Source organism: Gobio gobio (genome assembly GCF_949357685.1).
Source record: "Gobio gobio genome assembly, chromosome: 13".
NCBI lineage: Eukaryota > Metazoa > Chordata > Actinopteri > Cypriniformes > Gobionidae > Gobio > Gobio gobio.
Window position 1 is genome coordinate 4099348 of NC_137106.1, and position 15982 is coordinate 4115329.

Genomic DNA, 15982 nt, shown 5'->3' on the forward strand with positions numbered 1-15982 from the left:
TGTGCTAAAATATTCTAGCAGCATGCTAAGTCATGCTAGCAAAGTGCTAAAACATGCTAGCAAGAAGCTTATTAATGATAACAACATGTTATGTCATGTCATGTTAACAAAATGTTCAATTATGTTAAGAATGTGCTAAAATATCCTAGCAGTGTGCTAATTCATGCTAGTAATGTAATGATTTATGTTAACAACATTATAATGCTAGCAAACATTATACATAAAAATCAAATTATACTAACAATGTGTAAAAACATGTTAGCAATGTGTTAAAAAATTGCAAAAACATGTTTAATCATGCTAGCAACATGTTAATTTGTTATAAATTATGTTAGTAATGTGCTAAAATATCCTAGCAGCATGCCAAGTCATGCTAGCAATGTACTAAAACGTGTTAGCAAAAAAATGCTTATTCATGCTAGTAAAGTGCTAAAACATGTAAGCAAGATGCTTAATCATTCTAACATCATGTTAAATTGTTAAGAATGTGCTAAAATATCCTAGCAGTGTGCTAATTCATGCTAGTAACGTAATGATTTAGGTTAACTACATATTAAAAATGCTAGCAAACATTATACATTAAAATAAAACTATACTAACAATCTGTAAAACATGCTAGCAATGTGTGCTAATTAATGCTAGCAACGTGGTAAACAATCATTCCGTTCCATGTGTCTGTGGACAGGCCATAGGTGAGCTGCTGCAGACCAGAGGTCACGAGGTGGGCGTGACCACGGGCAGAAAGAGACGCTGTGGTTGGCTGGACTTGGTTATTCTCAAATATGCTCATATGATCAACGGATTCACCGCGTGAGTATTTCCGTCCTACTGGACTACAATACTATTGTTAGTTATGTTGGCTTGACTGTTCTGACTCTGTGTGCTGTATCTTTTCTCAGACGTATGATGTTTGTTAAACGGACGATCAAAACTACGAAAAGTCTTATGGTGCGTTCACACCGGACGCGATTTGCGTGATTCGCGCGAGTGATTTACATGTTAAGTCAATGCAGAGACGCGAAATGGCATTCTGCGGCGCGATTCGCGCGAATGAGGCGGCGAGATTCGCGCGAATGAGGCGGCGAGATTCGCGCGATTGAGGCGGCGCGAAGGACGCGAATTGAGCGTTTTGAACGCGCGATTCGCGCGAATCGCGTGAAGCGCGCGAAACGCTCAAGTTGAAAAATCTGAACTTTGGCGGATATTTCACGCCGCGTTAACCAATCAGGAGCTTGCTCTAGTAGTGACAACAATGAGGAGAAAATCTGTATATTAAAGGGGGGGTGAAATGCTGTTTCATGCATACTGATCTTTTGGCACTGTTAAAGACTTGGATTCCCATGCTAAACATGGACACCGTTTCATAAGCTAAGGTGGACGTTTGATGGGAGTATTTCTTTGCCAAAATTAGTACTTCCTGTTAGTCATAAGTTTCGGAAAGTTTTTTTCGATCATGGGTCCGCTTGACGTCAACAGGGCGGAATTTCCTTGTATGGGCCGTACGGACAATTCTACCGGAAGAGCGCGCGCGAGAGAGAGAGAGAGCGTGAAAGCAATAGGCTACGCCCATCAAAGCGCTGGCTCGTACAGATGGAATTTGCTTTTCCGGATCAACAACTGAGTTGCGCAAATATTTATGTCTGTTCCCTGCATTTCGGTGCCGATTGTTTTATAAACAAGGCCCAGTTCGACGCCGGATTTTCAGATCGCCTAATACTGAAGGATGGAGCGGTCCCAACGATAAAGGTCCCAACGTTGGAACCGCAGGTTTGACTGCTTCAAATGTCTGTTTTTGCCTATGCCCATCAAGTAACGTTAGCCCAAACATGATCACGTATTGATCAATGGAGCATGCGATGTATAGTGTGTGTACATTTGTTTAGCTGGCCACTATATGTGTATGTTTGTGTATTGTAAAAGCACTCCAAACAACAATACACAAAGAATGGGGAAATATGTTGAACTAAATAAGCGCGGTTCTTCATTCAAATGCGCTACTATTCCATGTCTTTCTATGTAAACACTAGCCTGACGCGCAAAACCAGTCCGCTTACTACAAATCATGTCTTCACAAACCACGCGTAAACACACACACACATACACACACACACACACACACACACACACACACATTGTAACACTCGCGCTTGACATGGTGTTCTAAATAACACAAGCCGCTAAACATATTATATAGTTAGTGTAACTTATACCACATAGTCGACGTCCTGCTCTAGTCGTTTTTGCTGCTGCTCCTGTTCAACTTCAGCCTCTGGGTCTGATTCCGGATCATAGATGTATGGCTGTATCTGATTAAAAGCCATTTTTTATGTTGAATAAAGTTTTTTTCCGCTTTTAGGGATGACGCAGCTTTCAGACGCACTCAACACAGTAACAGCGGCGCGCGCTCGACATTCTTTAGCTCCGCCCACACGATACGCCCCCAGCCGCACGGCTTTTTCCGGAAAGACTCGGAACAGCGCATCTTTCTTTTATAATTATAATAAAAATAAAGACTTTTCGGAGATATGCAGGATGCAGTGCTACTCTATAGGTACTCAAGATTGACATGAGACTGACTGAAACTGAGTGTCCCCCCCCCCCTTTAATATCTGGTTCAGACAATATGATTATCACTGTGATAACATTAAATGACATGAAACACAACTCAGTCTCTTTTTGTTAAATGCAAGTTTATGTATGATCAATAATACAAAAGTATAAGTAATGTATAACAAGCTATACATGAAATAAAGCAAACAATGCAGTCAAACATTCAAAGTCAGCGCTAGTAGGCTAACGTTACAACTGCAACGTACAGTTATAGCCTAAAAATATAAAGTAATGAAACTTCACTTTGCCCTCAGCCTAAACGATTTGCCAGGGAACAAATTATAGATCCATGAGACCAAAGATCGGCCGTTACAAGACGAATTATAGCTCGAGACGCCACAGAGACATCAGAGTCAGCGGCAGACGGCAGAAGGACTGGCCGAGGAAAGGTTGCCCTCGCCGGCTTTCACGTGCGCTGAGCGCGCTGTCCGCTGGAGCTCACAGCTCCGACAACGGCAGATAAAATGTTCAAATAGGCACTGTTTATGTAAATAAACCACAGATTTGAGCTTTAAACAACTACATTATCGACTGAAAAAGTTTAAAACTACGTTTTGTCACACATTAACAGTAGATATGAACAAAAAAAAAGACATGTAAACACAGCCCATGTCAGCCATTTCTCAACGAGACGAGCTGCTGGCGGAAGCCCCGCCCATGACGCGAATTCGCATCTGTTGTGCAGTGAATGTCATGCGCGATTCGCGCGAGTAAACTCAAAATGTACACGCGTCCACCTTCGCGTGAATCGCGTCCGGTGTGAACGCCACATTAGACTTTCAGGGGGTCAAAACTTTTCCACAATAAGACTTATAGAGTATTTAAGCTGCCTATCACTAGCTTGATGACTATCCTTGGACAACATGCTAGCAAACAGGCTAATTATGCTAACAACATGCTAATTAATGCTAGCAATGTGTTAAAACATGCTATCTATGTGTTATATCATGTTAGAAAACATGCTAATCATGATAACAGTGTGCTAGCAGGGTGCTAAATCCTGTTAGAAACATGGTAATCATGCTAACAGAATGCTGACAATGTTTTAAATCGTGTTAGAAACATGCTAATCATGTTAACAGCATGTTATCAATGTGCTAAATCATGCTAGCAATGTGTTCAAACTTGACATCAATGTCTTAAATCATGCTATAAACATGCTAATAATGCTAACAGAATGCTATTAATGTGATAAATAATGCTAGAAACAATTAACAATATGTTAATTCATGGTTGCAACATGCTAAAACATGCTAGCAATGTTAAAACATGATAACAACATGCTAATTAATGCTAGCAATGTCTCTCCACTTAACTATGTCAAGCCAACAATGTCTGTCCTAACAAATTTTACTTTCTGGTTATTATGTGATATAGTTTATAACAAGAAACAGTAGCATGCCGTATGATTTTCACATGACCTCATGGCATTGCTTGTGTACACCAGAGAGACATCCAGAAATAAACACAGGGATTTTGCATACAATGTGCTAAAGAATTCCCAACAATAAATGTGAAGCATTTCAGTGATTTTGCAATGGTTGTTTTCTGTCTTTCTTCAGCATTGCTTTGACTAAACTGGACATCCTTGATGTTTTGGATGAAATTAAAGTGGGTGTGGCTTATAAGATCAACGGCAAAAGAGTCCCATATTTCCCAGGTAAAGTTAACATGATATGTTACAGGAGTGTTATGAGCAGTTTCGCAGAGTAACAAAAAAAAAAACATGCAATAAAAAAAACCTTTTACAAACCAATAGCAAATGTTTTAACATCTAATACTGTCATCTGTTAATTTATGCTAACAACATGACAAAACATGCTAATTCATGTTAGCAACATATTAAAACTGCTAGCAAACGTGAAATCATACTAACAGTGTGTAAAAACATGCTAGCAATGTGTACTATTTCATGCTAGCAATGTTTTAAAACTGCCAACAACATCATGCTAGCAACATGTTAAATTATGTTAGTAATGTGCTAAAATATTCTAGCAGCATGTTAAGTCATGCTAGCAATGTACTGTTTATGTTAACAACATGATAAAACATGCTAGTAAACATGCTAATTAATGTTAGCAAACATAAAAAATGCTAGCAACATGATAAAGTATACTAACAATGTGTAAAAACATGCTTTAATATGTGTGCTAATTCATGCTAGCAATGTACTAAAACTTGCTAGCAAAACATGCTTCTTCATGCTAGCAATGTGCTAAAACATGCTTGCAAGATTCTTAATAATGCTAACAACATACTAGCAAAACAAGTTTAATCATGCTAGCAAAATGTTAAATTATGTTAAGAATGTGCTAAAATATCCTAGCAGTGTGATAATTCATGCTAGCTTAATTATCCTAAAAATGTGTGAAAACATGCTTTAATATGTGTGATAATTAATACTAGCAATGTGTTAAAACTTACTAGCAAAACATGCTTATTCATGCTAGCAAGATACTTAATAATGCTAACAACATGTTTAAACATATTAGCAACATGTTTAATCATGCTAGCAAAATGTTAAATTATGTTAACAACATATTAAAAATGCTAGCAAACATTAAACATTAAAATAAAATTATACTAGCCATGTGTGCTAATGCATGTTAACAACATTAAAAAAAGTTTAGAAATGTGCTAAAACATATTAGCAACATGCTTATTAATGCTAGAAATGTACTTGTTTATGCTAGCAAACATGGTAAAACATGCTAGCAACATTAAAAATGCTAGCAATGTGCTAAAACATATTAGCAACAAATGCTTATCCATGCTAGCAATGTACTTGTTAATGCTAACAACATGGTTAAAACATGCTACCAACATGCTAATGCATGTTACCAACATTAAAAATATTAGCAATGTGTTAAAACATATTAGCAACCTGTTTATTCATGCTAGCAATGTGTTAAAACATATTAACAACCTGCTTATTCATGCTAGCAATGTGTTAAATCATGTTAGAAAAATGTGAATCGTGTTAACAGCATGTTATCAATGTGCTAAATCAAGTTAGCAATGTGTTAAAACTTGACATCAATGTGTTAAATCATGTTAGAAACATGCTAATCATGCTAACAGCATGCTATCAATGTGTTAAATCATGTTAGAAATATACTTATAATGCTAACAGCATGCTATCAATGTGTTAAATCATGTTTGAAACATGCTAATCATGATAACAACATGCTATCAATGTGTTAAATCATGTTAGAAACATGCTAATCATGCTAACAGAATGCTATCAATGTGTTAAATCATGTTAGAAACATGCTAATCATGATAACAACATGCTATCAATGTGTTAAATCATGTTAGAAACTTGGTAATCTTGCTAACAGCATGCTATCAATGTGCTAAATCATGTTAGAAACATGCTAATCATGTTAACAGCATGCTATCAATGAGCTAAAACATGTTAGAAACATGCTAATCATGTTAACAGCATACTAACAATGTGTTAAATCATGTTAGAAACATGTTAATCGTGTTAACAGCATGCTATCAATGTGCTAAATCATATTAGAAACATGCTAATCATGATAACAACATGCTATCAATGTGTTAAATCATGTTAGAAACATGGTAATCTTGTTAACAGCATGCTATCAATGTGCTAAATCATATTAGAAACATGCTAATCATGTTAACAGTATGCTATCAATGAGCTAAATCATGTTAGAAACATGCTAATCATGTTAACAGCATGCTATCAATGAGCTAAAACATGTTAGAAACATGCTAATCATGTTAACAGCATGCTAACAATGTGTTAAATCATGTTAGAAACATGTTAATCATGTTAACAACATGCTATCAATGTGCTAGATCATGTTAGAAACATGCTAATCATGATAACAACATGCTATCAATGTGTTAAATCATGTTAGAAACATGGTAATCTTGTTAACAGCATGCTATCAATGTGCTAAATCATATTAGAAACATGCTAATCATGTTAACAGCATGCTATCAATGAGCTAAATCATGTTAGAAACATGCTAATCATGTTAACAGCATGCTATCAATGTGTTAAATCATGTTAGAAATATACTTATAATGCTAACAGCATGCTATCAATGTGTTAAATCATGTTTGAAACATGCTAATCATGATAACAACATGCTATCAATGTGTTAAATCATGTTAGAAACATGCTAATCATGCTAACAGCATGCTATCAATGTGTTAAATCATGTTAGAAACATGCTAATCATGATAACAACATGCTATCAATGTGTTAAATCATGTTAGAAACTTGGTAATCTTGCTAACAGCATGCTATCAATGTGCTAAATCATGTTAGAAACATGCTAATCATGTTAACAGCATGCTATCAATGAGCTAAAACATGTTAGAAACATGCTAATCATGTTAACAGCATACTAACAATGTGTTAAATCATGTTAGAAACATGTTAATCGTGTTAACAGCATGCTATCAATGTGCTAAATCATATTAGAAACATGCTAATCATGATAACAACATGCTATCAATGTGTTAAATCATGTTAGAAACATGGTAATCTTGTTAACAGCATGCTATCAATGTGCTAAATCATATTAGAAACATGCTAATCATGTTAACAGCATGCTATCAATGAGCTAAATCATGTTAGAAACATGCTAATCATGTTAACAGCATGCTATCAATGAGCTAAAACATGTTAGAAACATGCTAATCATGTTAACAGCATGCTAACAATGTGTTAAATCATGTTAGAAACATGTTAATCATGTTAACAACATGCTATCAATGTGCTAGATCATGTTAGAAACATGCTAATCATGATAACAACATGCTATCAATGTGTTAAATCATGTTAGAAACATGGTAATCTTGTTAACAGCATGCTATCAATGTGCTAAATCATATTAGAAACATGCTAATCATGTTAACAGCATGCTATCAATGAGCTAAATCATGTTAGAAACATGCTAATCATGTTAACAGCATGAATGTGTTAAATCATGTTATAAACATGCTAATCATGTTAACAGCATGCTAACAATGTGTTAAATTATGTTAGAAACATGCTATTCATGTTAACAGCATGCTATCAATGTGCTAAATCGTGCAATAGTGAACAGTATATGTTGGTTTGAAACATGTGACGGGAAAACAAAGCTTTGAACCAATTGAACCAATTCCTTCTTAAAACAATTCACAGTTTTGAAGCGCTCAAAACTTGCTGGTCAAAGCAGAACTTCGTTCACTGAAATCATGTGACGGTTTGAATCACTGATTCACTGATGAGCACTTTATTACTGATTCTCTCTCTTATCTTAGCCAACTTGGAGGTTCTGCAGAAGGTGGAGGTTGAATACGAGACTTTTCCCGGATGGAAGACGGATACTTCAGCGGCCAGGAAGTGGAACGATCTTCCTCCTAAAGCCCAGAACTACATCCGCTTCCTGGAGAATCACATCAACGTCCCTAGTAAGTCATCCCACCCATAGATATACATAATAAAGGCTAGATGTCTTATGGCGGAGTCTCTAACGTCATCACCGGCGGCCATCTTGTCACAGGCAAGCTTTCTGGCGGCCATCTTGTCACAGGCAAGCTTTCTGGCGGCCATCTTGTCACTGGTGTAATGCGAGTGATCTGAACACAAATACTCTTATCTCGATGAAATCTGGACGGATTTACAAATGGTTTGGTTTCTTACAAACGTTATTAACGTGGCTATAATTCTGGATGCGTGAACAAATTATGAATAATTATTCATAAGTATGCAGTGTCATAACTACATCTCTGACGTTTATAACAAACCAAACAGTTCGGTAGAAAATTGAGCAAGTTATGGTTATTTTAAAAGTATGCACCATTAAAACACAATGTTAGGAGTGAGCGAGCTGACTGTGACAAAATGGCCGCCAGGTGTGGATGTCGACCTCCATTGGCCAGCAGCGGACGAGACATCTAGCCTTTATTATGTATATCTATGATGTATATAAACTGCTTTACAGCATGAACTAAAACTCCCGTTTTGAATCTCTTCCACACAGTTAAGTGGGTCGGCGTTGGGAAATCCAGAGAATGCATGATCCAGATGTTCTAGACGTTCTGGGATCGCGGCGATGCAACCGAAGACGGTCGGCACAGTGGAACCCTTGGCGTCCATTTATCCAGAAAACACTTGATAGAAGAGCATCTTCATGTCCTGGCATTATAATGATCGCTCTGTCTGTCTCTCAGATGGGCGGCTGATCATCACCACACGTTTACACCATTCGTTCATAGTGGCTCTAATGCAGTTTTTTGGGGGATTCAATTGACCCTGTTTGTCAAAGTGGCGTTTCCTTATGTTGTAGAATTGCACTGTATTGTTTCCATAAATTGAAACTGTGCAGAGTTCGGTTGTCTATCTCATTTCTTGATCCAGAATAAGATGGTGCTGCTCTTTAAAAACATGTCCGGATGCTAATTGATTTAGCAGATTTATTCATAGGCTTCTGTCATATCAAGCGTTCCCGGCGTTTTGTCAGATATAATTAGCTTAGGCGCTCCATTAGCTGCGTCAGGAATAGATTGGGATAGGGAACACGGTGTTCTTCTCCTCTATGCCAAGATGATCTGATCTCAGAGGAACTGTAGGGCCGTTTCGACTGTCTGGGAACTGAATTCAGTCAGGAATGAGGGAAAGGGCAAGTCACATAAACAGACAGTGGGTGTGCGAAATGTAACTTTTGGCCTGCATACATACTGTGAAACACACTTATAACCAGTGTTGGGGTAACGCATTACAAGTAACTTGAGTTACGTAATAATATTACTTTTTCCAAGTAACTAGTAAAGTAACGCATTACTTTTCAAATTTACAACAAAATATCCTAGTTACTTTTTCAAAAAAGTAACGCAAGTTACTTTTTCACATTCATTTGACTGACAGCTCTCCTGTCCCCATGTTGAGAAAAATAAGTGCAGAGGCGTGTGTGTGTGTGTGTGTGTGTGAACATGATGGTTATTGTAGTTCCAGACTAAATGTGAGCATTTATTAATCTCACTTGCACAATAAAGATTCTGTACTCCTCAAAATGAATAAAATCAGTCAAATGCAAAGTCAGAGTACTATGCAAACCTCCAATAATTAAATGTTAAATAAAACAACTATTTTTATGCTTAATCTACCTTTATATTTAATTTACCAATGTCTTGCTGCTGACCTTTGATGATGAAAATTACTAGATTTTTTGTTGTTATTGGTAAAACTTTTTCTCCTGCGTCCTCTTCCTCCATTATCCAGAGCTGCGCCCTCTAGTGTTCATGCGGGAATCTGCATTTTTACCTCAACCTGGGGCTTATTATTTACATTTTGGTATGAAGAGGTCTTTACCGTTGCAGAAAAATATAACTTTTTTGTTATAAACAAAAACAAGACCAGCCCAGGTGAGAAAAAGTAACGCAAAAGTAACGTGATGCATTACTTTTCTTAAAAAGTAACTAAGTAACTCAATTAGTTACTTTTTAAGGGAGTAACGCAATATTGTAATGCATTACTTTTCAAAGTAACCCCAACACTGCTTATAACATGCTTAAAAGCAGAGGTGAATAGTAATGAATTACATTTACTTCGTTACATTTACTGGAGTAACTTGTACTTTTAGAGTATATTTAAAGATGGGAACTTTTACTCTTACTCAAGTACATTTCTTGTGAAAAAAACTGTACTTTTACTTTGTTACATTCAGTGGCGTTCCTCCGCTACTGTCAAATGGTAATAATTCATTTTATTTTTATTTTATTTATTTTTAAATAAGGCCTCCTATCCTCCAAACAACTCACGTCCACGAACAAGCGTTCACATCTGCACATATCCGGGGGTTTTTTTTTCTTCACAAAACGAAACAAATTGAATAGCCTAATGACGTCTTGCATTTATACACACATCCGGACAGACACCTGTCTGAAGTGGAGAAAATACATACAAATAAAAACGGGATTGTATTTTATTCCCACCTAAAGAATGCATATACTTATAAAATATAAGAACGAAGTATGTTTTAAAAAGAGCTCTAGTTAGCCCAGCACACCATTAATTTACACTGTTTAACCATTAATCACACACACACACACACACACACACACACACACACGCACGCATATATATTTGGAGAGGTCAACCTTTCAAGGAGAAGTGTGTGAAAGCTCTCCAAGTGGTCTAAAATTCAGGGTTTTTGCTTCTTATCAATCTAAAAATAAACTAGTAACTAGCTACTAGAGTAGTTTTTTCATTGAATACTTTCTTACTCTTACTCAAGTAACTATTACGGGTGTTACTTTTACTTTAGTAAATATTTCCGTAAGTACTTTTACTTTTACTTGAGTACAGATTTTGTCTACTCTACCCACCTCTGCTTAAAAGTCACTGCATTAGATACATGAAAAAGTTTGTGAACCGCTTGCAGAATCTGTGAAAATGGGAATAATTGTAACTAAATAAGAGAGATCTTACAAAATGCATGTTATTTTTTATTTAGTGCTGTCCTGAATAAGATATTTTACATACATGTTTTTTTACATACAGTCCACAAGACAAAAAAATAGCTGAATTTATTAAAATAACCCTGATAAAAAGTTTCTGAACCATTGATTCTCAGTGCTGTGTGTCGTTCCCTGGATGATCCACAGCTGTGTGTGTGTGTGTGTGTGTGTGTGTGTGTGTGTGTGTGTGTGTGTGTGTGTGTGTGTGTGTGTGTGTGTGTGTGTGTGTGTGTGTGTGTGTGTGTGTGTGTGTGTGTGTGTGTGTGTGTGTGTGTGTGTGTGTGTGCGTGTGTCGTTCCCTGGATGATCCACGGCTGTGTGTGTGTGTGTGTGGGCATGTTTTTGTAAAATATCAGGACACAAATGTGTATAATGACACAGGTATTACAAAAAGAGGGTGAAATATGAGGACGTTCCCCATGTCCTCACTTTTCAAAATGCTTATAAATCACAGAATGAGGTTTTTTTCACATAAAGTGAACTGCACAGTCTCCTGTGAGGGGTAGGTTTAGGGGCAGTGTGTGTGTGTGTGTGTGTGTGTGTGTGTGTGTGTGTGTGTGTGTGTGTGTGTGTGTGTGTGTGTGTGTGTGTGTGTGTGTGTGTGTGTGTGTGTGTGTGTGTGTGTGTGTGTGTGTGTGTGTGTGTGTGTGTGTGTGCGTGCGTGCGTGCGTGTGTGTGTGTATGTCGTTCCCTGGATGATCCACGTGTGTGTGTGTGTGTGTGTGATGGTTGTTCTTGAGTCTCTTGTTTGTCCTGAGCAGTTAAACTGCCCAATGTTCTTCAGAAAAATCCTCCAGCTCCTGCACATTCTTCAGTTTTCCAGCCTTTTTTCATATTTGAACCCTCTCCAGCAATGACTGTATGATACTGTAGACTGTAGACGCTGTTATTTTCATCCCGGAGTCAAATCACCTTTGTTTGGCCTTCAGGGGCTGTAGTTTGAGCATGTTCATCTCTCCGTTATGGTAAGAGGCGTGACCTTTCCGGGTAACATGCGCTAAGATGCTGTCCAATCACAACACGGGAACCGCTGGCCCAATCAGAACTCGTTACGTGTTTCTGAAGGAGGGACTTCATAGAACGAGGAAATTCTCAGGCCGTTTTGAGGACAGTGAAAACAACGCAGATAAGTAAATTGTGTGAAAAATACTGTTTTTTTACACGCGAAACATGAACACATGTTATATTGCACACTGTAAACACAATCAAAGCTTCAAAAAACACGAGACCTTTAACACCCCAGAGCCGCGTGGAGCAGTTAGATGATGGATAGATGCACTTTTATGGACTTCAAAAACTGCTATTATAATGTTTGGATTAGCCTGGACTTTTGTAATATAACTCAGATTTTATTCATCTGAGAGAAGAATGTCATACACACCTAGGATGACTTGAGGGAGAGTAAATTATGGGCTAATTTTCATTTTTGGGTGAACTATCCCTTTAATGCTTCACCAAGACATTTTGGACAATTTCATGCTCCCAACTTTGTGGGAACAGTTTGGGGACGGCCCCTTCCTGTCCCAGCATGACTGATAGAACAGCTTTGGGATGAATTAGAGCGGAGACTGAGAGTCAGGCCTTCTCGTCCAGCATCAGTGCCACCATAAACACACTCCTAAACCCTGAGGAAAGAAGAGCTGGAGCTGTTAGAGCTTCATAATAAACCCCACAGATTAACAATGGGAAGCTCATGTGTGTGTAAAGACAGGCGTCACAACACTTTTGGCAATAGAGTGTCTATTTCATCTGTCATAAAGTCCACTTACGCTGGTAGGTCACATGATTATGACCATAGCGATGTATATGTAGAACCCGCATTCCATCGGTCCAATATGGCGGACGGCCGCTAATGAGGATTCTGTTTATATACATCTATGATTACAATATGGCAAATGTACTATGTAAAGTGTCTACATTAAAGGGGGGGTGAAATGCTGTTTCATGCATACTGATCTTTTTGCACTGTTAAAGACTTGGATTCCCATGCTAAACATGGACACAGTTTCAAAAGCTAAGGTGGACGTTTGATGGGAGTATTTCTTTGCCAAAATTAGTACTTCCTGTTAGTCATAAGTTTCGGAAAGTTTTTTTCGATCATGGGTCCGCTTGACGTCAACAGGGCGGAATTTCCTTGTATGGGCCGTACGGACAATTCTACCGGAAGAGCGCGCGCGAGAGAGAGAGAGAGCGTGAAAGCAATAGGCTACGCCCATCAAAGCGCTGGCTCGTAGCCAAATAACCCCGCGTTAAGGCAAAAGTGGATGGAATTTGCTTTTCCGGATTTTCAAATCGCCTAATACTGAAGGATGGAGCGGTCCCAACGATAAAGGTCCCAACGTTGGAACCGCAGGCAGTGAGTAAGACTGCTTCAAATGTCTGTTTTTGCCTATGCCCATCAAGTAGCCCAAACATGACCACGTATTGATCAATGGAGCATGCGATGTATAGTGTGTGTACATTTGTTTAGCTGGCCACTATATGTGTATGTTTGTGTATTGTAAAAGCACTCCAAACAACAATACACAAAGAATGGGGAAATATGTTGAACTAAATAAGCGCGCTTCTTCATTCAAATGCGCTACTATTCCATGTCTTTCTATGTAAACACTAGCCTAACGCGCAAAACCAGTCCACTTACTACAAATCATGTCTACACAAACCACGCGTAAACACACACACAATATAATTAAAGTATAAATGTGTAAATAACACAAGCCGCTAAGCATATTATATAGTTAGTGTAACTTATACCACATAGAGATGTCCTGCTCTAGTCGTTTTTGCTGCTGCTCCTGTTCAACTTCAGCCTCTGGGTCTGATTCCGGATCATAGATGTATGGCTGTATCTGATTAAAAGCCATTTTTTATGTTGAATAAAGTTTTTTCCCGCTTTTAGGGATGACGCAGCTTTCAGACGCACTCAACACAGTAACAGCGGCGCGCGCTCGACATTCTTTAGCTCCGCCCACACGACACGCCCCCAGCCGCACGGCTTTTTCCGGAAAGACTCGGAACAGCGCATCTTTCTTTAATAATTATAATAAAAATAAAGACTTTTCGGAGATATGCAGGATGCAATGCTACTCTATAGGTACTCAAGATTGACATGAGACTGACTGAAACTGAGTGTCCCCCCCCCCCTTTAATACTACATTCATACCATACATTTTAGCACTCGCAATGTTCACTTCCTTAAAGGCGGGAACTCTGCTGAAGTTTAACACTATTGGATCTGCCCAGAGCCAATCACTAACGTTTGGTCGTGACGTATGTCATCTCAAACTAGCGCACAACATCAACATCATCGTTCTCAGCCACTCCCTCTGTTCGCTGATTGGACCGGTTAAAATTTGACCGGAGAAAACAATAAGTGTAGCCTACAGGTTTGAAATGTTGAAACAATAGTTGAAAAAGAAGTGAATTACACAACTGAATTATAATTCTGCACTAGCTTGACAAACTTTTAGCTAGCAATAGCACACATTAGCATCTCTAATGTTAAGCCGTTGTGACATTATTTGTGTTAGTCCACAGCAAATGCTCCGCTCTTCTCCACAACATAATATTAAACACAATTATTTTGCTCAAAAATACATAGAATAACTTATACATATAAAATAATAACATTTACTCCCTCTTGATTTAGTCATATGCAAAGCATGCTGGGAAACTAACAAGCCACGCCCAGTTTCAGTAAATGCACAAATGCCCAGTTTCAGCACAAATTATTAATGTAATCTCAACACAAACGGATTAAGTGAACTTCAATTAGATTTGTGGATTGAACACAATCAAATTAAGTTAGGACAAAATGTATAGCAGTTGTGTTGCTTTAGCTCATTTTAATTAAGCAATTTGAACAAGCAGTATAAAGCAGTTTTTTTCAGGTTCAAATGATAATAATAAACACTGATACATGATACATAATATATACTAAATTGATATAGGCTACCTTTAATTTTCATTAGGGGGAGCAAATGCCCCCAGACCCCCCTATGCCTCCATAGCTTCATAAAATCCTGAGGGAAACACTGAAGTATAACGTTTTATTGATTTTGTTTGTTTTATTTGGTGTTACATTTGAAATAAAATATTGTGTAAGTTATTAACAATGTTCTCCTTTTAGAAATTAGAGAGCCCAGTGGTTCTTGAGGTCAGAAAAGTAATACAAATGTTAAATTCTCACTGAAATACCGCGAAATGTGAGAAAAGCCGCCGCAAAATCAGCCATTTTAGGCCGCGAAATTCAAAAAAATAAGCGGCAGTTGCAGTAATTCTTCTTCTTCTTCTTTAGTTTTTTATGGCGGTTGGCAAACCAACTTAACAGTGCATTACCGCCACCGACTGGACTGGTGTGTGAATCAGGAGATATTGGAACTTAACTTAACTAAAAAAAATTTAATCCTTTTGTCTAAGTCTGTGTCTCTCAGAAACTTAATAACAAATTGATAAATGTTACTGGATGTTTTCCCTAATAAACCTTGCATTGTAAAATTATTCTGATTGACCATTCTGAGAGACTGAAAAAGCTGGTTTCTTTCTTGGCTGTACTTTGTGCAATGAAATAAAATATGCTCTACAGTTTCTAAATGACTACAATGTTGGCATTTCCCTGTTGGATGTTTCCCTATTATCTTCAATGAAGAATTGAGCCCTGTGTGTCCTATTCTTAACCGTGTAATTATACTTTCCTCTCTTCTACTCCTACACTCTGTCCTTCCTATATCTACTTCTGGTTGTATATTATATAAATGTCTCCCATTTTCATGACCCACCCAATACTCCTGCCATGTTGATCTTGCATATGCTTTAATAAACATTTTAGCTTCAGATTTACTATATGGTACTTGTAATATTCTATTGTGTTTCACAGTTTGTTTTG

The 15982-nt window shown here is 37.7% G+C and overlaps 1 protein-coding gene across 1 annotated transcript in view; it reads left to right on the plus strand.

Annotated features, from left to right (window-relative positions):
* Positions 1–8967, plus strand: part of adss1 (adenylosuccinate synthase 1) — a 35435-nt gene extending 26468 nt beyond the window's left edge. The window contains exons 10-13 of the mRNA XM_079833200.1: positions 686–810; positions 4173–4270; positions 7900–8049; positions 8622–8967. Of these exons, the coding sequence (XP_079689326.1) occupies positions 686–810; positions 4173–4270; positions 7900–8049; positions 8622–8674 (426 nt within the window). The 3' untranslated portion in view covers positions 8675–8967. The remainder of the gene's footprint in view (positions 1–685; positions 811–4172; positions 4271–7899; positions 8050–8621) is intronic.
* The last annotated feature ends 7015 nt before the right edge of the window (positions 8968–15982 follow it).